This window comes from Macrobrachium nipponense, chromosome 5 (assembly GCF_015104395.2).
Source record: "Macrobrachium nipponense isolate FS-2020 chromosome 5, ASM1510439v2, whole genome shotgun sequence".
In the NCBI taxonomy this organism is placed as follows: domain Eukaryota; kingdom Metazoa; phylum Arthropoda; class Malacostraca; order Decapoda; family Palaemonidae; genus Macrobrachium; species Macrobrachium nipponense.
The window spans coordinates 126,715,913-126,742,691 of record NC_061107.1 but is presented as its reverse complement, the minus strand read 5'-3'; the positions used below and the strand labels follow the sequence as shown (position 1 = coordinate 126,742,691).

Sequence of the window (26,779 nt, the reverse complement as noted above, 5' to 3'; positions counted from 1 at the left end):
CTTATTATCTGCAAGCTCTAGCCCTCTATTTCTGGATAGTGGATACAGAAAGATGTGAGTCCTCTCTAAGGAATAACAGAAAATCAGCGATTTCGGTCACAGAGGTACTGGAGGAGGACAACTTCTTCGACTCACAACATCTTCTAAAACCCTCCCACTTAGATTGATAGACTCGCATAGTGGAAGCTCTGCGGGCTCTAGCGATCGCGCTTGCAGCCTTGCGAGAAAAACCTCTCGCTCTGACAAGTCTTTCGATAGTCGAAAGGCAGTCAGAGCGAGAGCGGGGAGGTTTTGATGATACCTCTCGAAGTGTGGTTGTCTGAGAAGATCCATCCTTCTTGGAAGGGATCTGGGGAAGTCTACTGTCCACTCCACTACCTCTGTGAACCAATCTTGTGCCGGCCAAAATGGGGCTATCAGGGTCATTTTCATCCCCTTTGAAGCCACAAACTTCTTTAGTACTTGCCCCAGAATCTTGAATGGGGGAAATGCGTAGACGTCTACATGGGACCAGTCTAGAAGGAAGGCGTCGACTGTTAGAGCCCTGGGGTCTTCTACTACTGAGCAAAAGACTTCCAGTCTTTTGGAGAGGAATGTGGCAAACAGGTCCACATGAGGAGTCCCCCATAGAGACCAAAGACTCTGACAAACTTCTGAGTGGAGGGTCCATTCTGTGTGAAGGACCTGGCTCCTCCTGCTCAGCCTGTCTGCCCTCACGTTCCTTACTCCCTGAACAAACCTCGTCAGGAGGGAGATGTTCCTTTGGGAGGTCCAAAGAAGAAGATCTCTTGCGAGCTCGTACAGGAAAAACGAGTGTGTCCCTCCTTGCTTCCGAATGTAGGCAAGGGCGGTGGTGTCCGCGTTTACTTGGATTACACTGTTTGTCACTATAGGTTCGAAGTTCTTTAGAGCCAGGTGTACGGCTATAAGTTCTTTGCAATTTATGTGCCAGGACACCTGAACTGCACTCCAGGTGCCTGACACTTCTCTCGTTCCTAAGGTTGCTCCCCAACCTTTTTCCGACGCGTCGGAAAACAATACAAGGCTTGGGTTCCAAATCTCCAGGGAAATACCCTTGTTCTCCTTTAATGGGGGCAACCACCATTCCAAGTGTTAGTCTCATCTCCACTGGAATGGGAAAACTGTCCGAGAGAAGTCCTGTCTTCCAGTTCCACGATCTCTTGAGGAAGAACTGAAGAGGACGAAGATGAAGTCTTCCTAGAGGAAAGAACTGTTCGAGCGAGGAAAGGGTCCCTAGAAGGCTCAACCATTCCCTCGCCGAAGTACGTTCTTTCCCTAAGAAGAGAGAGACTTTCCCTAAGCCTCTCACGAGTCTCTTGAGAAGGAAATACTCGAAAACCCCGAGAATCCATCTGAATCCCCAGATAGACCAAGTTCTGGCTGGGGATCAGCTGTGACTTCTCGAGGTTTACGAGTAATCCCAACGATTTGATCAGGTTTAGGGTCAAAGCAAGGTCCTCCAAACACTGTTTCTCTGATCTGGCTCTGATGAGCCAGTTGTCTAGATACAGAGATATTGACACCCTTCAGGTGAAGCCATCTCGCCACATTTTTCATCAGGCTTGTGAAGACCTGAGGAGCAGTGGACAGGCCGAAACACAAGGCCCTGAACTGGTAGATCCTTCCCCCCGTCATGAAACGGAGGTACTTCTTCGACGAAGGATGAATCGGGACGTGAAAATAGGCATCTTGGAGATCCAGGGAAACCATCCAATCCCCTTGGCGAAGAGCCGCAAGGACTGACGCAGAAGTTTCCATGGTGAACTTCTCTTTCTGAACAAATTTGTTCAGAGCGCTGACGTCTAGAACTGGTCTCCAGCCCCCCGAGGCCTTTGCAACCAGGAAAAGGCGATTGTAAAACCCCGGGGAGTTTTGATCCAGCACTAGTTCTATCGCTCTCTTGTCCCACATCTGATCCACCATTAGCCAAAGAGTATCTCTCAGAACAGGGTCCTTGTATTTGGCGGACAGTTCCCGCGGAGTTGAAGTCAGGGGAGGACTGTCCTGGAAGGGGATGTAATATCCCTTCTTTATCACAGACATCGACCAAGCGTCTGCATCGATGAGTGCCCAGGCATCCGCAAATCCCAGGAGCCTGGCACCTACTGGTGTTTGGAGGATCCTTACATCACTTTCCCCTTTTAAGGGGATTGGCCGGTTTCCAACTTTTTTAACGACAGGATGTTGATATATAGGGGGTTTGTTAAAGGATATTGTGTGGAACTTCTGGGGAAAAAAATTTTGTTCAGTGACCTTAGGTTTTGTGACGCCAGAGCATTTTTCGGCCAAAAAATGGCCATTTTCAAAATGCATCTCCTCCTCTGCTTTTTGGTTTTAAGGGATGAGATTTGAACCACGTATAAAACACATATGGACCTTTGATATAAAGCCTGGGATTTTTTATTTTTCAATTATTTTTCGAGATATGATTTTTTTTTTTTTTTTTTTTTATGAAATTTTCCCGGAAAAATTACAGGAAAAAAATTGCCAAAAATCTGAAACTCAAAATATTAAAAATCCCTGGCTTTTTTTTAATCTACCATGTTTCCCCATATTATATATGAAATTTCATTTAGATTGGTCCAATACTAAGGGAGGAGATACATTTCGAAGGTGAAAAACTTACGTTTTGAGAAACGGGCCTTCAAAGTTTTAGGTACATAAAAAAAGGTAAAAGACTGTGTTACCATTAATTTTATGGTTTCAGTTTTTATTTTTGAGTATTAATGCAAAATTATTATGAATAGGAATATTAATTAATTGATTATCTTTGTGCTCCAGCAAATTTAGTCTTTTGTGCTTTGTTCCAAATTTTTGAATGAAAACTTTCATTTGCGTTTTGTGTAAGACCGCAAACGCAGCGTTCAAGCAATTCTTTCTCAGACAGGGCTTCATACACAGCCTTTATTTTCCTTTCACTCTCAGCATCTAAATTGATAACTGTTGAAGATCTCTTGAACTCTATTTTCTCTCTTTCTTCACCCATTGCTATGCTGCGCTGAAAATAGCACCAAGAATCTTCCCCTTTTGGACAAAGTCCATGACGTTGATTTTCTTTGGAACTGAATATATGGTTGAATGATGCCATTATATCCTTCTTCATATCAATCCATGATTTACCAATATTGCGGTGGATTGCCCTGCCATAATAATTAATCATTATGCTAATGTTTGTATCCGACAATTGTTGGAGATGGACATATCTTTTTAGGACATATCTTTTTTACTAGTGTGTCAAATCAATCCCTTGCTAAATGGATCCTTCGGTATTCGTGATTCAAGTAATTTTTCAAGTCTTGCTTCACTTATTATTATCATTTCATTTTCACTATCGTTGATAACATCAGCCTCCGATCTACTGCTTTCTTCTTCTAAAATATCTTTGCCCTTTAGCAGTGATGAACGAATAAAGAGACGATCAGGGGTGGATGTGGCTGGCCTCTGGACAGCAGAGATCATAGTGTGCGCCATTTGCTGCGTGGCCTCTCTCTTTCTCGTCGTCGCTTCATTCCCCTCTATGGCACTAGTTTCTTGAATTCTCTGTTCTACTTCTTCGATGGGCATATCCAATTGGCTTTTCCACATTCTAGAGGCATGAAGTGAAGTCTTGGACCTTTTAGGCATGGTGAAAAACTAAAAACACCGCAGAAAACACAGAGTTCAGTCAAGGCTAGCGAGCGTGAAAAAATGCGACCCTATAATGTGCAAGTTTTATAGGCAACTGTTGGCCAGTGGGCACGCGCTGAGCCTCATGACTCATGATGCGTGCTTTGTCTTGTCTAAGAATAACTAAGAAGGTACCAATTAGGTTATTACTGACATTATATATTTCATTTCAAAGGAAGTTTTCGTAACATATATCACAAAAACTATACCAGACTAAATCATTTGCGCTACTGGTGTTTTGTGGGTATAAAGTTATTGTTACATTTCAGGCCATAACTAGAAAAGTAAGGCGAATTTTAGCATAATACTTCGTGGACACATTCTTGAATGCTCTACGAAGCCATAGAATTTTTTTCAGCAAATCGAATATGTTTCATATTTTTTGGGTTTTTTAGGCAGCCGATCCCCTTAAAGGGACGGAAGAAAGATCTACCTCTCCTCTCAGGAGCTTTCCTTTTTGAGGGAGCTCTGGAGGGAGGGCCTCCTCGAAAGGGCTGAAGAGACGTACTCGCCCCTTTCTTCTCTCCCACTACCGCAGGCCTCTTCTTTCTGGAAGACTGAAGGAGAAGATCCTGGGTCGCCTTCTCAGTTAGTGAACGGGAAATGTCCCTCACCAACTGAGAAGGGAACAGAAAGTCAGACATGGGAGCAAACATCAAAGCTGCTCTTTGTGAGTGCGAAACCGCCTTGGTCAGAAAGGCGCTAAAAACAGCCCTCTTCTTCAAGAGTCCCGCTCCAAATAGAGAGGAGACTTCCCCTGAGCCATCCTGTACTGCCTTGTCTATACACGACAAGATACAGAGGAGAACTTCAGGGTCAAGGCCCTCCGAGTCATAGGCCTTCTTGGCCATCAACCCCAAGGGACCAATCCAGGAAATTGAATACTTCCAATACATGGAAGAGTCCCTTGAGGAGATGATCAAGCTCAGAAAGACCCCAAGTCACACGCGCAGAGTTCAGGCCATGCCTTCTTGAAGTGTCTACCAGACTGGAAAAGTCAGCTTCCGCAGAAGCTGGAAGAGAGTGTCCCATATTCTCCCCTGTCTGGTACCAAATACCCCTTTTGCCTGTAAGTCTAGCAGGGGGCATACAGAAGACAGTTCTGACCAGATCCTTCTTCGTTTTCATCCAGTTATCCAGAGACTGGAGAGCTCTCTTCATAGAGATTGTCGGTCTCATTTTCAGAAAAGACGAAGACTTTGGCGTCTTGGAGCTAGAAAAAGAGAGAGCACGGAGAAGGAGGAGCGGCAGGAGTTAAGGAATCTCCATATTCCTGAAGAAGAAGAGATGTCAAAACCTTGTAGTTTGAAAGCCCTTCTCTACCACGAGTCTCGTCTTCTGAATCCTCTTCAACAAAAGGATCAGAAGGAGAATCCGTCTTCAAGTCTTTCCAAACATCTCTCTCGGCGGGAGACAAACTCCTAACCGGAGAGGGGCTAAGAGTATGTACAGAGCCCCTCTGAAACAAATCTGGCGTCTCGCGCCTGGCTGGCTCCTCGCGCCTGACTGGCTCCTCGCACCTGGCTGACGCCTCGCGCCTGACTGGCTCCTGGCGCTTGGCTGGCGCCTCGCGCCTAGCTGACGCCTCGCGCCTGGCTGGCTGCTCGCGCCTGGTAGGCTGCTCGCGCTTGTCTGGCGCCTCGCGCCTGGCTGACGCCTCTCGCCTGGTTGGAATCTCGCGCCTGGCTGGCGCCTCGCGCCTGGAAGACGCTTCGCTGAAATAAAGATCCTCGTGCTTGGCTGGCGCTTCACGCTTGTCTGACGTCTCGCGTTCGGAAGGCATCTCACGCCTGGAAGACGCCTCACGTCTGGCTGGAGCCTCGCGCCTGGCAGGAGAAAGAAGACGAGACTTCTTCACAGGAAGTCTAACGTCCTTCTTACGAGGAGGATCTTTCGAAAGGACTCCGACCAACGAGGCTAACTGCTCTTGAACAGCTAAAAGGATCCTCTTGGAAGCCTCTCCAGCGTCCTCTTCAACAGGAGGAGAGGGAGACCTCGAAAGAGTTTGACCCGGTCCGTCGTAACAGGGAGACGTCAAAACCACCTTCGCCTTCTTGATCGAGGAGGGAGCTTCATCAGAAAAGCGCTCGGGGCTCGAGTCAAACAAAGGCTCTTTCCAGTGCCTTTTCAGGGGCCTGGAAAGGTCCGAATCCTTCCATCCTCGTTTAGGTGAAGGAGAACCGGACGACGAGAAACACTCTCGGAGGACGCTTTTTCTAAAGCGGTCCGGAGCAGTCTGTTGCGCAACAGAGCCTGCTGAAGGGACGCCTGACCGGTGGGGATTCTCCACAACCTCCGATAGGCTTTCGACTTTCCTTCTCCTCTGGGCTTGGGAGCTTGGAAGAGGTCTAGGCCTGGGAGTGTCGTAGAGACGGTCAGACGCCCCCTCCACAACACTGGGGGCACTCACTTCACTAAACACGTCACTTTCACTATCCTTACCTTTCAGGGCAGCCATTTTGGATTTCATCCTATGAAGTGTAGCCTTCAGATCAGCGATCTCCGAGGCTGAATCTGAATGTAAAGCCTGTGAGGGCCCTGATAAAGAGGGAGAATCAAATGCATGGTTTACAGAAGAGTTAGAATCAGGAAAAGGCTCAATAGACCTTGTACTACCCGCACCCTTAGATGCAGCCCTTCTAATTCTATCCCTCTCTAACTTCTTCAAGTAAGAAGTCAGTCTTCCATTCCTCAACACTCAACCTTTCACACTCATGACAGGTGTTAGTCAAAGAACATTCGAAACCTCTACATTTACAGCATACAGTGTGAGGATCAACCGAAGCCTTCGGTATCCTCACCTTGTAGCCTACATTCACACAAACTCTCAAACTAACACTCGAATCCGACATTCTGTAGAAAAATCAAAAGCAAGTCCAAATCCAGTCCACAGTAGCGAATGCCAAAACAACGATCCAGTTACGTCACCAAAAAGTCCGATGAAAGAAGATCAATTGCCTTGAAAAACGAATTCTAGTCAGGAGGTAGTAACAACAATGTTGATACCACCGGCGACAGAGAAAATATGATAGAAAACGGGAATGGTTCCTAGTCCTGCCGCCCAGGGCAGGCCGGTAGATCACCTGACCTACCTGTAGCGAGTGGCATGAAATTTGAATTTCTGTCGGCGACGACGGAGTCTTAGCTATGTATATATCTGACAGGTAAGTTGATTGTATGAAAATAAAAAACACCTGATTCTGTTTGCTATTTTCACTTTATCTCATCACAATACGAGCTTTACGTTATTTATCTTTTATTGGCGTGAAAATAACAATAAAATTTATTGTTTCAAGCCCCGTAGTTTTGATTAACATTTATTTATCTCGATTTTATCTGCAGTTGTGTTTGATGGCATACCTTTATCATTGTTGCCGATTCACAATAATAGTCATTAGCAACTCGAACAGCTTTCTCAGCTTCAGCTACAACTTGGTTTAAACTTAACAGCATATTTCCTTGCTGATCTTTAATCTATAACAAATAATGTTATTACATAAAAATATCTGTCCTATTCTACATACAATCATTTATAACATAACTATGGTAATTGTTTACTATCGTACAATGATTGAAATACAAGCCAAACGGATATTGCTGTTGTACAATACGGTCGTACTTAGTCAAACAGTACAGAGTCCTCCGAGTCAAGGAACATGATCCCCCTTATTATTGGTATTTCTTATGGGAAAAATATGTTTTAAATAACACGTTTTTAAGAACATGAGCTCTCCAGGAACGTAACCCTCGCGTTAATTGAGAGGTGACTGTATAGGCAGTCCCAGGTTATTGGCGGGGGATCCGTTCTTGGTGAGGTGCTGATAAGCGAAAACCACCATTAACTGAAACTCAGCTGACATCTAGTTAATGGTGTCTGTATCTGGTTAATGGCACCGATATACAGTAATGGTGCCAATATCTGGTTAATGGCGCCTCTGTTACGTATGTTATGACACCTTAATTCTACTATCAGCACCTTATGGAGCCGATAACTGGAAATGAAGTTTTTATGTTAAAACAAAGTTTAATGTATACTTACCTGGCAGGTATATATAGCGGGTCTACGACAGTTCGCCGCCGCCAGTTCGCCGTGCGACAGTTCGCCGCGGACAGTTTCGCCGCGTGCCAGTTCGCCGCTGAGCCAGTTTCCCCGCGGCGCACAGTTCGCCGCCAACCTTTTCGCCGCGAACCATTTCGCCGCCAGTGTAAAAAGCTGGCAAACATGCACAGGGTATTAAATTAGGAATAGGATAATAGCAAAGTATAGCCTAGAAATTGATAATTTAGCACGTTAGTATTATTATCATTTTGTCAATGAAAAAACCAAATTTGCCTCGAAATGAAGAAGCTAATACAAAGCTTATACAGTCTTTTACACGACCGCATCTATTCAGAGATTAAAGGAGGCAAACTACCACAAGTTGGGTTAGCGTGGTCAGACAGTTTGCCAAATGAGTAAAGTAATCCTCGCAGTTTTTTCACTCGACCGTATCTCAGAGATTAAAGGCAAAAATAAGCAAAAATAAAGAAATTGTTTTGAAAAATTTAATCATGAAACCTCATTTGAACACTAAATAATATCTGAAACATGATTCATACCGTATGATTCATTAGATTATATGTAATAACAAATGATACTTATATTGAAGAAACTTATGTACAAAAACTGATTACTGATACTGCACAGATACAAAAACTGATACTCCACAGATTGTGCTGTCTCTTCAGAAGTTGTGTGCTAGTCCTCGTATAGATAGTCCTTGTTATCTCTATTACGATAATCATTCACGATAGTTTCGATTCTCTCATTTAAAAGTTCATATCGGGGGCGACATCGGAGGGGAGGATTTCCAGCCAAGAGTCCTTCAATTTCAGTGTCTAAGTTTTTGCGATCAAGTAAGTCCTTTAATGAATTTCCATATCGAAGGCCGAATTTCACCCAGTACACTAGAGGGTGTGTGCGGCCTAAGTACGATCCATGGATAGAATAGAGTTGGCTGAAAAGAGGTGGCGTTATGTCAAAAGTTCCATCCATTTGCCACTGACGACACTGACGAAGAACATGTAAATTCCGTTCCGTGGAAAATATCAGCATTCGTTCATCACCAGTGACAGCACCACTATCGAATAACAAAAAATCCTCAAAAACACCAGGATGCTTTTCATAGTGCGTGTAGTACTCCAGAGGTATGGCGAGGTCGGCTCGGCTAACGAAAGTGGGTTCGGAGGGGTGGCCAGGGTAGCAACTTTTTTCCTCTGTACCAATCCGTTTCAAGTTTGGGCATGTTCGGCAGAGCACCTTGTCCAGCTTGCGATAAATTTTCGGTGGCTGCGGCTGTCACTTGTGCGGTTTGGTCTTGCGTTTGAACGGCACGATTTCTCAAGTCCGTCAGGGCTGTCATCACTTCAACGTTGGCTGCAACTCCAAGGTGTGTATGGGCACCAATAGATTGCTTATTCTTCCTTGGTGAACATGAATACGCGCCTTGCAGGGAAGAACGTTGATCACAACGCCAGAACTGCGTTTCGCCGTCTTTTGTTTAACCTTATCGAAAACGTCTGTCGTGCCGTTGTCAACGAATTTCTCCTTTCCACGAACGGACAAAACAGGCGGCATTATGGCTTTGGAACGTTGAAGAACGGAGCACAGAGCAATGGAAGACTTTAAGTAACGACTCTTGATTCGTGGGTACTTATATACTATACAATTTTCTATAACTGATCTTGTGGTAGTTTGCCTCGTTTGATCTCTGAGATATGGTCGAGAAACTGCGAGGAATATAATTAGGTACTCATTTTGCAAAAACTGTTTGACCATACTAACCCAACTTGTGGTAGTTTGCCTCCTTTGATCTCTGAGATGCTGTATAAGCTTCGTAAGCTTCTTCATTGAGGCAAATTTGGCTTTTTCATTGAGAAAATGATAATAATACCAATAATGATAATAATAGTAACGTTATGAATTATCAATCTCTAGGCTATACTTTCCTATTATCTTATTCCTCTTTAATATATTCTGTGCATGTTTGCCAGCTTTTATATTGGCGCGAAATGTTCGCGACAAAAGGTTTGGCGGCGAACTGTCGCCGCGGCGAACTGGCTCTGCGGAGCGAACTGGCAACGCGGCGAACTGTCCGCGGCGAACTGTCGCGCGGCGAACTGGCGGCGGCGAACTGTCGTGCTCCCATATATATCATATTCTCTGTTCCACCTGGCAGAAATTTCAAATCTCGCGGCAAACGCTAGTAACCTATTAGTAGTTCAGGATACCACCACCCCGTTACCGTGGCGCTAGCGCCAGGAACCGTTCCCACTTGAACCAGATTTTTCTCTGACCCTGTCTCCTGAGGGGAGGAGGTGGGCATTAAAATTATATATACCTGCCAGTAAGCTATATCATAAAACTTTGTTTAACATAAAAACTTCATTTAATGTATGACACTTACCTGGCAGGTATATATATAGCTGATTGACACATTTGGAGGTGGGTCAAAGACAGCAACATTGTTAGAGTATAAAATATTATTAAAATATTATTAAAACTCTAGGTTCCTTACCTGCTAGGGTAGTTGACTTCATAGGTCCTGCCTCTCAGTCTGCTTAAACCTTAGGAGCTCTCAACAAGGAAGTGTCCTGTATGTTGAAGAAGCTAAGACTGGAACTGACAACTGGGCGTGACCAATGTGTTGACAGAACCCTACAGCCCTCTTATGCCACGGCATTCAAGCTTAGTAATAGATCAGTACCTGAACTACACACACACACCATACCAATATAAACCAAACCAGACTAAAAAAGAAAAAAAGTAAACACACTTTTCTCAGACTACCAATAAACACAACACCATCACCTGATAAAAATACTAGCTTAAAAGAAGGTTATGGGGTGGTAACTCCTTTGCCCAATTACTGTACCCTGGCGGACAACGTAATGGACCTATCGTCTGACAATTATCAAAGGTTGTCTGAATATCCCTCAGATAATGAGACGCAAATATTGAATTTGTTCTCCAAAAGGTCGATTCAATAATTTCCTTGAGGGATAAATTCTTTTTAAACGCCAATGAAGTCGCAACTGCCCTGACTTCATGAGCCTTCACTTTCAAGATACCGAAGGTCTGTTCTTGACACAACATGTGAGCTTCTCTAATTAACTCTCTCATAAAGAAAGCTAGAGCGTTCTTTGTCATTGGATTCTACTGGGGTCTTTGACTGAGCACCAAAGAGCATCAGAATTCCCTCTGATCTCTCTTGTTCTTTCAATGTAGAATCTTAATGCTCTCACTGGGCAGAGGACTCTTTCTTGCTCATGTCCCACTAACTCAGATAAACCCAAGACATCAAAGGATCTTGGCCAAGATTCGCAGGGTTCTCATTCTTGGCCAAAAAAACCTTCCTGGAATGAACACACTGCATTACCATGTCTCCATCCCATTTCTTTCTTGAAATGGCCTGAAGCTCACTAGCTCTTTTAGCCGTTGCCAGAGCGACTAAAAAGATAGTCTTCTTAGACACATCTCTCAGAGAGGCTTTCTCTAAGGGCTCGAATTTACTCGAGGTTAGATGCCTCAAGACAACATCGAGGTTCCAAGCAGGAGGCCTGCATTGTGGCTGTTTCTTAGTACCAAATGACCTAATCAGATCTCTAAGGTCCAAATTATTAGAGATATCAATATCTGTGTCTAAACACTGAGGTCAACATACTCTTATAGCCTTTGATTGTAGACACTGACAATCCTAAATCCTTCCTTAAGTATAGAAGGAAGTCTGCGATTTGGGTCACAAGAGGTACTGGATGAAGACACTTTCCTCTTCCTACACCACTTCCGGAAATTTTCCCACTTCGACTGATATACTGCGATTGTGGAGGTTCTTCTGGCCCTAGCCACTGCACTGGCCACCTCTCTAGAATATCCCCTCGCTCTGACAAGACTTTCGATAGTCTGAACGCAGTCAGACCCAGAGCGAGGGTATTCTTGTGAAAATCTGTCGAAGTGGGGTTGTCCGAGTAAATCTACTCTTAGAGGAAGAGTTCTTGGTTGTATCTATTGTCCATTCCAGTACCTCTTGTGAACCAACTTTGGGCCGGCCAAAATGGAGCTATTAAGGTCATCCTCGTTCCTTGGCTCTCCCTGAATTTCTTCATAACTTTCCCCAGTACTTTGAATGGCGGAAAAGCGTAAACATCTAGGTTTGTCCAGTCCATCAGGAAGGCGTCGACCGCCACTGCTTCCTGATCTGGAACCGGAGAGCAATAAGTTGGTAATCTTTTTGTTCTGGCTGTCGCAAAAAGATCTACTACCAGACGGCCCCACAACTTCCACAGCTCTGACATACCTCCAGGTGCAACGTCCACTCTGTCGTAGAAGTTGTCCTCTTCTGCTCAACATGTCCGCTCCCACATTCTTCTCCCCCTGGATGAACCTGGTGAGCAGAACGACATTTTCTCTTCCGCCCAAAGTAGAACTTCCTTTGCCAGCATGTAGAGGGGATAAGAATGAGTCCCTCCTTGTTTGCGGATGTATGCCAGAGCCGTGGTGTTGTCCGAGTTGATTTGCACTGTCTTGTCTCGAATCAACTCTCTGAAGTGCTTCAAGGCCAAGAAAATCGCCATCAGTTCCTTCCTGTTTATGTGCCAACTTGTTTCTTCCTCGCTCCAAAGACCGACACCTCCTGAGGGCCTAATGTCGCCCCCCAACCTGCGTCCGACGCGTCGGAAAAACAAGATGAGGTCTGGGCTCTTCTGTTGAAGCGACATCCCTTCTGCTAACCTGCCTGGGGTTAGCCACCAACTTAATTCCTCCTTCACTTTGACAGGAATTAGAAACTGGAAGGAATCCGGTTGCGATTTTTCTTGGCCATGAATCTTTCAGGAAAAAACTGTAGAGGTCTCATTTGTGCAGTCTTCCTAGAGAAATGAACCTCTCTAGCAAAGAAAGTGTGCCCAGTAGACTCATCCTCTCTTCGCTGAGCATCGGTTTTTCTCTAGAAGTCCTAAGCACCTCCGAATGCATAGGGCTTGCTTTCGGGGGAGGGACGGAAAAACCCGAAAAGTCGCTGACGATATCTGAATCCCCAAATAAACTATCTGTTGCTTGGGATTCAACTGCGACTTTCCCAGGTTTACCACAAGACCTAGGTCTTTTTGCTAAGTCAACGTTTGTTTCTTTTCAGGTCCTCCAGACATTGACTTCTCAATTGGGATCTTATCAACCAGTCGTCCAAATAAATACACTCTGATCCCTCTTAGATGCAACCATCTTGCTACATTGACATCATCCTCGTGAACACTTGGGGGCTGTGCATAGGCCGAAGCACAGGGCCTTGAATTGAAAGACCCTGTTCTGAATCACGAACCTTAGATACTTCCTGCTTCCTGGATGAATGGATGGGATTAGAAAGTATCGTCTTGTAGGTCCAGGGTAACCATCCAGTCCCCTGGACGTTACCGCTGCCAGTACTGAATCGTTCATCTCCATGGTGAATTTGGTCTTTTCCACGAAAACATTCAGTTGACTTACGTCCAGCACTGGTCTCCATCCTCCCGAGGACTTCGCAACCAGGAATAGCCAGTTGTAAAATCCCGGATATTCGTGATTTAGAACAGGTTCTATGGCTCCTTTCTCTAGCATGGAAGAGACTTGCTCCCACAGAGCCTTTTTCTTCACTAAATCGTTGTAATTTGCCCCCAGGGCTCTCGAGATGTTGCGAGAGGAGGTTTCTTTAAGAAGGGAATTTTGTACCCTTTCCGAGCTACGTTGACGGCCCAGGGATCTGCCTTCATGTTCTGCCAAACTTCCCAAAATTCTTGAAGTCTGGCTCCTACTGCTGTCTGGAGGACTGAGTTCTCATTGTTTAGAGGTAGTTTTGGCTCCTCTTTTCGTTGGTACTCTCTTGCCTCTAAAGGCGGGTCGTGCAAACGTTCTGCCTCGAAAGGGCTGTTGAGAAGGCCTTGTTTGAGGGCTAAATTCTTTTGGAGTTTTCTTCACCAACTTGGATGGTAAAAACTTCCTTACCGATGAAGAGAGCAAATCTTGAGTGGCCTTCTGCGAAAGCGCCAGAGCTATATCCTTAATAACCTCTGACGGAAACAGCTGGTTAGAAAGGGGTGAGAACATCAATTCTGATTTCTGTGCGTTGGAAACGCCTTTAGAAAGCAAATGACACAAAAGCGACCTCTTTTTCAAACTCCTGCTGCGAACAATGAAGCCAGCTCATTTGCTCCATCTCTGAGAGCCTTGTCCATGCAGGACATAATGCTCTTAGCCACTTCCATATCCTGTTCCTTTTCATCTTCTAAGGAATTTGCCAACGCTCCCAATGACCAATCTAGAAAAATTGAAGACTTCGAAAGTCCTAAAAATTCCCTTAAAAAGATGTTCAAACTCGGACGAAGTCCACCAGACCTTGGCAGAATGCAACGCCTGTCTGCGCGAACTGTCCACTATCTGGAGAAATCCCCCTGGGAGGAGGCAGGTACTCCCAGCCAAGACTTTCTCCAGTAGCGTACCATACCCCAGACTTAGATGCTAACTTGGCTGGGGGAAAAGCGAAAGAGGATTTCCCGCTTCTTTCTTGTCCTTCAGCCAGTTATTCACTCGTTGTAACGCCTTCTTGGCCGAAATCGACAGAGTCATCTTGAGAAAAGAGGACTTCTTAGGAGTCTTAGTCTTAGAAAACTGAGACAGGGGAGATACAGGAGCCGTAGGCTGAAATTCCCCATTCGAAAATAGACAGCAGACGTGAAGTAAGTATCTTATAATCCGAACGACGGTTCGACATTCTTCTCTTCAACAAAATCCACTTCTTCTTCTGCTGAAATGTCTTGCAGATCACTATCGTTGTGACGCTTTGCTGATGGATTAACGTCCTGCCGCCTCGGTCCTGTCACCAACGAAGTCCCCCCCCCCCCCTCTGTGTCCTGCCGTCGTGTGTTCTACAACCGTAGAAGAATCGATATGCTGCCGCTTGCGTCCTGCGTCCATCGTAGACACGTCTGCTTCCTGCCGCCTGTGTCCTGCGTCCACCAGCAGTTCCGCGTCCTGACGTTTGCGTCCTGTTTCTTCCGAAACAATCTTCTTCTTCCTGCGTCCTGGAACACTACGCGATCGCCTGTCTTCGTAGCGCCCGTGCGTCCTAAATCCTCGACACGCAAACACTTGTCGTCCGTCTTCTTGGAAGACTTAACGGGAAGGAAATCGTCCTTACACCAATTGCATGTCCATTGCGCAAAGGGAGCGTGCCCCATGAATCTAAGAGAACTGCAAGCTTCGACTGCAATTTCTCTTAAGAAATCCCTTCGTACTATCTTCCTGACGAACAGCCGTAGGAGGAGGAGGAAGACGAGAAGGACTAGGACGCAAAGAGACGATCTTGGACTCTACCCGAAGGAGAGAGAAGAGGAGAGGAAAAGCAAGAGGACTGGGGGGGGAGTCTCTTGACGAAATCCAGGAACGTACGGGCCGTACCGAGACTTCTTTCGATTGCACAATTTTCTTCCTCTTGGTAGGAACCACGTCCTCGTCCGAGGAAGACAAAACCTCCGGGCTGCTCCAAGCTTCACGATCTTGAGCACGTCGATCATGAGTAGTCGATGTCCTTAACGTCCTCTTGATGGGGCAAGACACTACCGAGTACCGATGTTCGCGCTCTGATGTCGAACCATCAGAGGACGCACACTTCCCAGTTACGCCTTTTCTGCGGCGAACTGCAACAGCCTGGGATCTTACAACAGGACTGTCCGAAGGGACACCTGACCGTGGTAAAACCTCTCTCGCCTCCCTTCGACTGTCAACATGCCTTCTCCCTTGGGTCTGGGAGCTTGACAGAGGTCTAGGTCTAGGAGCACGAGAGAGACGATCAGACGCCCCCTCCACTACACTTTCACTGACATCAAAAGCACTCACTTTATCCGTAAGGCACTGTATTTGATCTCCCATGGACGCAAGGGCAGCGAAAACCTTTACAATCTGTGTATCGTTCGTGCCCTCCGATACAGCAGCGGGCGCAGGAGATACCTGGGGAGAAGGAACTACCAACTCTACGTTAGAAGAGCTGGAGAGGGAAACAACATTCACTCCTTTTACTAGAAGTATCGACCTCTCACTACGAGAAACAGATCTCCTTACACCGATCTTTCTCAAGCCTTTCAACATATTTCATAAATATCTTCCACTCCTTCTCTGACAAATTCTCACACTCAACACACCTACTCTCCCAAGTACACACATTCTCTCTACACTTCTTGCAAATGGTATGAGGGTCGACCGAAGCCTTCGGCAACCTTACCTTACACCCCTCTTTCACACAAACTCTAAACATACTATCAGTGTCAGACATCTTCCAAGAACAATCCAAAGCGAATGCCAAGCTAACGTTTCCAAGTACGATACCAAAAAATCCATGAAAAGTCAGCAACGAGAAGAAAATCCTAGCAGGGAACCACCAACAATGTTGCCGGTTCGGCTGGCAGAAAAAATCTGGTTCAAGTGGGAACGGTTCCTGGCGTTAGCGCCACGGTAACGGGGTGGTGGTATCCTGAACTACTAATAGGTTACTAGCGTTTGCCGCGAGATTTGAAATTTCTGCCAGGTGGAACAGAGAATATAGCTATATATATACCTGCCAGGTAAGTGTCATACATTAAACTCAGCGCGTTATGGCGCCATAAAAAGGCTGATTTTATGGTGCTAGACAAGCGCCATTAAACCAGATCGCCATTAACTGAGTCCGCCTGTAAATCAACGTAGTGTTACTCAAGATCTATTTTTCAGTCTGTGTATGTTTGAGTTTATATTTACAGGTATGTATCATGTTAAGGTAAACTATTAACTTATGCCCAACTCGCATATTGGCAATTCAAGACCGTGCAGATCGTAACGGCCAAAAATTGACTCATTACACTGCAATTACAACCACGCTGCCAACAATTGCCATGAAATGTTACCACGTCGCTAAGCTTGATGATGTGGGCCAAGTGATTGCGGATGAGCAACACTACTCAACATGTATGGAGTAGAGTTGCAACAACTGTCATTTTTTGCCATATTGCACAAGATGCAACACTGATGCAATGGTGTTGCCATTTGTTATAATTACATTCCACATAGCATAACTCACAATTGCAACATGCATCATCAATTTGTGGGTTCTGGCTGGCCAATATAGGGTGAAAAATGCAAAATCATGAACAAAATTCAGGTAGCTTCATATGGTAATGGAGAATGCGTATAAAAAAATATTTCGTCAACATTCTTCTTACATTCATAGTTACAGGGTAATTAGTGGAAGTAACTCAATAAGTCAAAAACATAGATCCATACAAGAAAATGCAGTAAATTCTTGTTTTTGTAAATTTTGATAATTATCAAACAAATTGGGAGCAATGACATCTATAGAGATTCCATGAGTCACAAGCCGGGAAGACTGAGCTTTACACCCTTCAGTGCGAGCAGAAACATGAAAGAGAGTACACGTTCAAGTTTCATCTCTGACATTCACTTGGTTTTACGTCTGTTTTTCCTTGTTTCGGCAAGGTTTTCATCATGCCAAAGAGGAAAAGACAAGTAAAACATCTCACTAACATACAAAAGAAGAAAACTCGCTCAAATATGAGTTCGAAAGATAATAATATTGGCGATATTAGCGGAGTTAGTGAAGGAGAGTGAGTGTTGCCTGATGCAGTGGCCCAGGAATCTTCATTTATGATTAAATTATGATAAATAACAGTTTTCGTTTATTAACACTCAAAAAGGAATAAGAAATTCATAATAATCATGATTTATTAACATTGTCTTTATAAAAATACAAAGAAAAACTTTGAACGCCCGTATCTCAAAATGACAAATTTTATAAGACAATTTGTATTTTACTAGTTACAAAAATGATATTGTTATGATACAATAAAGTTTGTTCATACTTACCTGGCAGATATATATATAGCTGTATTCTCCGAAGTCCGACAGAATTTCAAAACTCCCGGCACACGCAGTGGTCGGCCAGGTGGTAGTACCCATTCCCGCCGCTGGGAGGCGGGTGCGTCATCAGGAACCATTCCCATTTTCTGTCAGATATTTCTAGTGCCACTGTCTCCTGAGGGGAGGTGGGTGGGCACTTTGATTATATATATCTGCCAGGTAAGTATGAACAAACTTTATTGTATCATAACAATATCATTTTGTTCATGAACCTTACCTGCCAGATATATATATAGCTGAATCCCACCTTTGGAGGAAGGGGGAGACAGACTCGGATTTTGGGAAACAATTCCATTTACATGATTGATATCTTGGTTCCTTACCTGTTAGCATAGCTGACTTCGTGAGTACCGTCACCCAAGTCTGCTTCTGCTTTACTAGAGACTCCAGCAAGGTAGTGACCTGGCGATGCTGTTGAGTTCTAGAGGATCTGTCAACGGGGGCGTGACCACAAAACAACTAGATCCTACATTATAGACCTCCAATTTTTTGGGTAATGCATTCCTAGAGGTGCCAGCAAGGACGCGACCTGTGTAGCTGGTGCGCTCTAATGAACTGTCACGGGGAGCGTGACCACAATGTGACAGATCATATAGGTGTTGATTAGACACCGAATGCTGTTAATGCTTCACTGGAGGTGCCAGCAAGGACGTGACCTATATAGCTGGTGCGCTCCAGATGATTTGTCAACGGGTGCATGACCACAATGACAAAAACATTTTACCCTATTATGAGGGCGAAGCAAAAACATTACCACCTGACCTAGCCTATCTGGTTAAACTTCGTATAACCAAGGCTAATGGAGGGAAGTCCGCCTAAGGCGGCCGACCCAAGACCACAACAACTAAACACCTAAATAAGAATAATAAACTAAAAATAAAAAATAAAAAGAAATAAAATTAAAAAGTCCAAACTAACATATTATTTCCTAAATGATAGGAAGAGTGCTACTCTCTGTACCCAATATAGTGTCTGCTGCGACATATGGGCCCAAAGAGCAACAGTTCTCGTATGTAGTCCTCACCTCCCGAAGGTAGTGAGAGGCAAACACTGAATTACTACGCCAAAATGTGGCATTCAAGATGTCATTAAGTGCCATGTTCTTTTGGAAGGCTACCGACGTAGAAATAGCCCTCACTTCATGCGCATTCACCTTCAACATTTTCATATCACTTTCTTGACAGGATGAATGCGCTTCCTTGATGGTGTCCCTCAAGAAAAAAGCCAAAGCATTCTTCGACATTGGTAAATTTGGCTTCCTTACCGAACACCACAAGTTATCCGAAAGACCTCTACAATCCTTAGTCTTCTTTAGGTAGAATTTTAGAGCCCTGACAGGGCACAGAACTCTCTCTGGCTTACGCCCAATGATTTCGGCCATCCCTTTAATTTCGAAGGTCCTAGGCCAAGGGTTGGACGGATTTTCATTTTTTGCCAGGAACGTTGGGCTCAAGGAACAAACCGCGTTATAACCTTTAAAGCCCACGTATTTGCTAATCGCTTGTACCTCGCTGACTCTCTTCGCCGTCCGCCAGAGCAGTCAGGAAGATAGCTTTTCTAGTAACATCCTTCAGGGAAGCTGTATGCATAGGTTCGAATGGACTGGACATGAGGAACTTCAGAACTACATTCCAATGTTCCAAGGAACGGCAACCTGGGTTGTTGAACCTTCGTTGTTTCAAAAGATCTCAAGAGATCGTGAAGGTCTCTGTTGTCCGCCAAATCCAGGCCTCTGTGCCTAAAGACAACTGAAAGCACACTCCTATACCCCTTGATTGTAGAGACTGCAAGTTTTTGATCCCTTCTCAGATACAAAAGGAAGTCAGCAATCTGGCTCACAGAGGTCGTGGTGGAGGAAATGCCGTTCTTCTTGCACCAACTCCTGAAGACTGCCCACTTCGATTGGTACACTGCATGGATGAAGCTCTTCTTGCACTGGCGATAGCTTTCGCCACTGACCTAGAAAAGCCTCTCGCTCTGGCCAACTTTTGGATAGTCTGAATGCAGTCAGACTCAGAGCGGAGAGATTTCTGTGGTACCTCTCGAAGTGGGGCTGTCTGAGTAGATCTGTCCTTACTGGAAGCGTCCTCGGAAGTCTACTACGAAGGCCATGACCTCTGTGAACCAGTCTCTCGCCGGCCAGAACGGGGCGATCAAAGTCATTCTCGTCCCTTCCGACGCCGCAAACTTCCTCATGACTTCCCCTAGGATCTTGAACGGGGGAAAGGCGTACAGGTCCATCCCCGTCCAGTCCCAGAGAAGTGCGTCTATCGCCACTGCCGCTGGGTCTAGTACTGGGGAGCAGTACAGTGGAAGCCTCTTCGTTCTGGACGTCGCAAAGATGTCCACTAGCGGACGTCCCCATAACCCCCACAGCTCTTGGCATACCTCCTGATGCAGAGTCCACTCGGTTGGCAGAAGTTGACCTCGTCTGCTGAGGAGATCTGCCCGACGTTCTTCTACTCCTGCTACAACCTTGTAAGGATCGTGACGTCCAGTGCCCTTGCCCACAGCAAGATCTCCTTTGCCAGTGCAAAAAGGGAGCCGAGACTGTGTTTCCTCCCTGTTTCTTCAAGTACGCCAGAGCTGTGGTGTTGTCTGAGTTGACTTGGACTATTCGATGAGAGACTTTTTTTCTTTGGAAAAACTGGAGAGCTAAAAAGATGGCTGCCATTTTCCTTTAGGTTTATGTGCCAGGACACCTGTTCCCCTCTCCAGGTGCCTGACACTTCTTCCCCCCCTAATGTTGACTCCCCACCCCGTGGTGGACGCGTCGGAGAACAACACTAGGTCGGGGCTCTGAAGCTTGAGAGACACGCCCTCCGACAACTTCACTGGATCTAGCCACCATTTTAAGTGATGTTTTACCTCTCTTGAAATTTTTAAGCTCATATCCAGATTCTTGCTTTCTTTCCAATTTTCCTTGAGAAAAAAATTGTAGCGGTCTGAGGTGCAGTCTCCCCAAGGAAACAAACTTCTCCAGCGAGGAAATGGTCTCCCAGCAGGCTCATCCATTCCCTCACCGAGCACGAATCTTTCCTTAGGAAAGCTGTCACTTTGTCTAAACATTGCTGCTGACGTCCCTGGGACGGAAAAGCTCGAAAAGCCACTGAATCCATCTGAATCCCCAGATACAAGATGGATGGGTTGGAATCAGATGTGACTTTTCGAAATTCACCAGTAGTCCCAGGGACTTCACCAACGATAAAGTTGTTTGAAGATCCTTCAGACACCGCGTTTGAGTGGAGGCACGAATGAGCCAGTCGGCCAGGTACATAGAGACTCTGATATTTGCAAGATGAAGCCACCTCGCCACGTTCTTCATTAAAGTCGTGAAGATCATAGGGGCAGTGCTCAATCCGAAGCAAAGCGCCTGAATTGATAAACTGTCCCTTTTAGGACAAACCGAAGATACTTCATCGACTGTGGATGGATGGGGACGTGGAAATACGCGTCTTGAAGGTTCTAAATGAAAACCATACCAATCGTTTTGGTTCTTAAGGTTCCCAAAGAACTGACTGAGGTGTCTCCATCTTGAATTTCTGCTTCTGTACGAACCGATTCAGACTGCTCACATCTAAGACTGGTCGCCAACCTCCTGACTGTTTGAATATCCTGTTGTAGAAGCCTGGAGATTCCAGGTCTACGACCTGTTCCACCGCTCTCTTTTCCAACATCTGCTCGAGCAGATCGAAAAGGATTTGTTGCTTCTCCTGATGGTAAATAGGGGATAAATCCTTGGGTGTCGTGCACAAGTGGGGAGGTTTCAGAAAGCGAATCTTGTACCCCCGCTTGATGACGTTGAGCGACCAGCTGTCCGCCTTCCTTTCTATCCAAGCTTTTGAGAATAGTCGAAGCCTGGCTCCTACTGGTGGCTGAAGGATATCTGGTTCATTTCTTTCCTCTGATCTTAGCCGAGACTCTGCCTCTGGAACGTGTACTTCCTCGAGAAGATGTTCTCGAGGAAACTCCACCTCGAAAGGGCTTCTGCTTCTTGAACGGTTGCGCCTGTGCCGACGTAGAAGAAACAACCGTACGCTTTGCGACTGAGCTAGGAGGTCTTGGGTAGCCTTCTCTTGTAGACTGACAGCCAGATCTTTGACCATAGCCTGAGGAAAAAGATGGCTCGAAAGAGGCGCATACAACAATTCTGCCTTTTGAGAGATAGAGACCGCCTTTGCAGTAAAACCACAATAGGCCGCTCTCTTCTTCAAAATCGAAGTGCAGAAGTGCGAAGCCAACTCCTCCGAACCATCCCTGACGGCCTTGTCCATGCACGCAAGCACGCTGGACAGCTCCTCGAGGCTAAGCGAATCAAGGACTACGCGACCGGTTATCCAAGACCCCTAAACACCAATCCAAAAAGTTGAAACTTCTATCGTACGGAAGAGTCCCTTCATATGATGGTCCATCTCAGAAAGGGTCCAGGGCACTTTCGTCGTCGACAAAAGGGATCTCTTCGGTGCATCTACCAAGGTAGCGAAGTCACCTTGGGACGATGAGGGGGCTCTAAAACCTATCTCCTCCCTGTCTCATACCAAAGACCTGCCTTCCCTGTCAGTCTTGAAGGGGGTAGGGCGAAAGCGTTCTTGTTTCGGGCTTTTCTTGACTCCATCCAATTCTGCATTTTTCTTAAAAGCCCTTTTTGTTGATAATGAAGTAGCCATCTTCAACAATCCTGGAGTCTTGATAGCCTTAGACGATAGACAATTGTGAAGGAGGCGACTGCGGGGCTTCAGTTAAACTTCTCTTCAAAGGAAGGTTCGAAGCAATTGAACCAAAACCTGGTAAATCTGAGATACTGCTGATGAGTGTTCTTCAGTTAATTCCTCCGACAAGTTTTCTTCTTCAGATTCATTACTATCCTCCGAATCTCGGCGAATGTCTGAAGAAACATTACGTCGTGCGTCCAGCTGCGCGCCATGCCTGGCGTCAGCCGAGCGTCCAGCCGAGAATCCGCCGAGCGTCACGCTTGGCATCCAGCCGAGCGTCGTCCCGGCACGTCGAGCCGAGCGCCCAGTCGAACGTCAGGCCTGGCGTCAAGTCTCGCTGCCGCCTTAACGTCGTGCTCTGCGACCTTCGTGCACGAAATCTGGAAGGCGAGGTAACAGGAGAAAAAAGCGAGGCGATGAGAAGGAGACTGCCTGGATCTCTTGACTGGCAGTTTATCATCCTTCCTCCTGTGACGTGAATTATCCTCTTTCTCTGCAACTAATAAGGCAATTTGATGTTGCAAATTCTCAATCTTCTTCGATTTAGGGCTGATCCTGTGAGAAGACGAGGGGCGAGGGGAAGCCCTCCTCCTTCTCACATGGACCGCCACAGGTATATCCTTAGCGCAACCAGGGCGCTCAAAAGCATTGTCGTCAAAAGACATCCTCTCCGGCGACGATCGCAACACAGAAGAAGAGAAAGGACGTGAAGCGTCTTTCTCCCTTAGACCAAAGGTGCCGGTCGCCTGTGCAACATCTTGCACCTTTGCTCTCTTTTTCGGTGGAGAGTCTTCGAATTGTTCTGGAGACGACCGCAAAACAGAAGGGGCTAAGGGATGTGCAGCGTCCTCCTCTGAGGAATCAAAGGCGGCGGCCGCTTGTGCGACATCTAATCGTCTTTGTCCTCTTCAAAGGGCACGACCGCTTCCGAAAGCTCCAACCGCTGCGCGGGGAGGACGATTCTGATGACGAAAAACACTCTTTCAAGATCCGTTTACGAACTTTGGAAGCCTGGGAAGCGCCCCCAGGTCTTGCCGAAGGAACGTCAGATCGTTTGTCCGACCCCCCTTCCGCAACACTCCGGGAGAGCATTATCACTACACACCACTGCACTATTAACACCTTCTAATGCTTGCACTTTTGATTCCAGGCTACGCAGATTCAAGAATCATTGATAGGGAATTACCCTCCACAGACACTAATGTAGGGCCCGAAGGCATCACAGGTTTAGGAGGGATAAATTCCACTGGATGTGTAACTGGCGTTACACTCCTTCTTACCCTATCTCTTTCTATTTTAGACACATATGATTCATACGCCTTCCATGCAGAATCAGACATACTCTCACATTCATTGCAGCGATCATCAGACACACAAACATGTTTCCGACAATTAGCGCACACTGTATGAGGGTCTACCGAAGATTTCGGTAGCCTCACCTTGCATTCTTCCACACCACATACTCTGGCGCTAGTCGAACTAGATCCAGACATCTCAAGTTAAAGGAAAAATCAAGCCAAATTCAAAATCAATCCACAATTAGCGTATGCCTAACCACCGATCCAAATCAAATAACCAAAAAATCAATCGGGATACTCAAGTGACCAAAAGAGTTCCAAAATCCAATGACGGAGATGCAGAAAACACTTGTTGGCTGCACCGGCGACAGAAAATATCTGACAGAAAATGGGAATGGTTCCTGACGCCCGCCTCCCAGCGGCGGGAATGGGTACTACCACCTGGCCGACCACTGCGTGTGCCGGGAGTTTTGAAATTCTGTCGGACTTCGGAGAATACAGCTATATATATATCTGGCAGGTAAGGTTCATGAACAAACTGAGATCTTAACAATAGGATAATTTTCTAGCACCTAGCTGGGTCTGGTTAAATTGCACATGAAAAACAAGAAATCTTGAGAGATCTGGCAACGCATGAGTATATTGGGTGAAAAGTGGTCAAGGACCACACACCCAAGGTACAGCGTTCAGTCTTTTTTTAACCGCCTGGCCGAGAGTCATGGTTGCCCTCCCTCAGCCTTTTACTGGGTTCATTGCCCGTTTTTGCTTGTGATTCTGTGTGTGTGCTTCTTTTATGGCTGCTTCTGCTTCTTCCTGACCTTCAAATTCTATCTTCTCCCTTAGTTTTAAAGCTACAGCATTGAAATTTGGTATATAACTTAAAAAGACATTACAGAGCAATCAAATTTAGCCCTTTTTTCCAATTTTTGTTTAATTTTTTTTCCTGATTTATAGGGTCTATTTTTATACCGTAATGAAAAAATATATATCTAGCAAAAAAATTGACTTAGAAAAAAAAAACTATATAAATGGTAGTAATCCCTGGTCTTAATATCAAGTATCAAGGGAGGCGATAGAATTTGAAAAATTGTTACTTTTGGGATAAATCGCACCGGCGTCACAAAACCAAAGGTCAGAGGTGAAAATCGCATGCGGTTTGGAGATGTTCCAAGTCACCTTATTAAGTGATATGAATGACAAAGTCCTATCCTTAAAAAATGGCATTAGCCAGCTGGCGGCCTTAAAACTTCTGCCATCACTTGATGCATGCTGCTGAAATTTTTTTATCTGGTCCAAAAGTCTGTTTTACTTTCATAAAGAATTTGCCATTTACTTGTCTTCTCTCTGAAAAGTCTGTTTTACTTTCATAAAGAATTTGCCATTTACTTGTCTTCCTTGCTTTATGAATTATTCTTCTACAAAAAAATTTTGATAGCAAAGAATGCATGCATACTCATGCACACACGATGAAAAATATATAGATACATAACACTACAAAACTGTACTGTAAAAGAAAGAGAGAGAGAAAAGCATTTCACAACATGATGCTCATGTGCATACAGACATCCAAACACGTACATACTAGAAAAACAATGACATCTTTATTTCATCTACTTCAGAAAATCTATAATTTTCCTTGTAAGCCATCTCACTCCAGATACAGTATTCTAAATGACATCTTTATTTCATCTACATTCAGAACATCTATAATTTTCCTTGTAAGCCATCTCACTCCTGACACAGTATTCTAAAACTGACAAAATATACCAAATTTTTAAGTACATAATTTATATTTTTCCTGGGTATATGAACTATAGCTTTCATAGAGTATCCAGCATGCATCTTGTGCTTTGACTGATGTGCTTACCAGGGAAAACAACAGCCTATTGGGTAGATCTTTACATATACAGTGGAACCTTGGTTTTTGTACATGCATAATCCATTTCGGAACCTCATGAAATCCAAAACGTACGAAAACCGAAACAATAATTCCCATATGGAATACTGTAAATACAATTAATGCGTTCCAGGCACCCAAAAATATTAACAAAAAATACATCTTATAAGGAATAAACACTGTTTTACATACATAAAACAATGAGAAATAAATATAATTGACTAATGAAGTGAATAAATGAACATTTAACATCACTCTTACCTTTCTGGAAAACACGTTAGCGTATGGACGACAGAGAGGAGGGGAGAGGAAGGAGGAGGGGTTATTGTTTGGAAGGGGGAATCTCCCTCCAGAAAGACTTCATGTATCAAGGACCTATCTGGGGTTACTTCTCTTCATTTTTTATTAGCACTATCTAAGGTTACTTCCCCTCTTCATTTTTTACTGGGACTAGGACCAGTTTGAGCGTTACTGGACCCCTGTCACACAACAAAACTTTCCAGAGACATTTATTTCTGGCATTTCTTTAAAATTTGTTTAAAGTTAAACACTACACTGTCATTAAACATGCTGGAGACACAGATTACAGCTTCTTTGTTGGGATAATTCTCCACAGAATTTTACATCATTCCACCACTTCACAAACATTTCCTTAATCCCCGAAGCAAGCACATTACGTATGCCCATTCGTTTTCTGAATTTTTCAAACCAGCCTCTGCTGGTCTTCTTATTCTCTAACAGCAGCACTTGTAGGTATTTTCTCACTGATATCGGCATTTAACATTCTCCAACACTTTGCTATAAGTTCTTTTTTAAATTCTCTAGTCTCTTGCCTTTTTTTTCAGAACTTTCTTTAGCCCCATGATGGCTTATTTACAGTTGCACTTGAATAAAAAAAAAAAAGCAGAATGGGTCACGAAAGAAGATGGGATGGTTTGTTTGGGTACTCAATATGGGGCTCGGTCATGCGCTGGCCCTGGATGGAGCATCTGACTGTATTCTCTTTGCCTTATTTATACAGCAAAACATAATACTAGACTTAGGTAAAACCTTACTTTTTTGGGCAACTTTCAATTAAATTTGACTTCCTAATTTTATTCAGCCATCTCAATGTCGGATTTGATTCTGTCAGTCTTCCACTTAATTCCTAGTCAAGAGAACCTGTAGTGGATATCATTGCTGCCAAGCATTGGAAAGATTCACCCTCATC

At 44.9% G+C, this 26,779-nt stretch overlaps 1 protein-coding gene across 1 annotated transcript in view; it reads right to left on the bottom strand.

Moving 5' to 3' along the window:
• LOC135215627 (DNA ligase 1-like) overlaps positions 1-26,779 on the bottom strand; it is a 189,912-nt gene that overhangs the window by 138,327 nt on the left and 24,806 nt on the right. Inside the window, exon 6 of the mRNA XM_064250542.1 lies at positions 20,448-20,461. Coding sequence (XP_064106612.1) covers positions 20,448-20,461 — 14 coding nt within the window. The remainder of the gene's footprint in view (positions 1-20,447; positions 20,462-26,779) is intronic.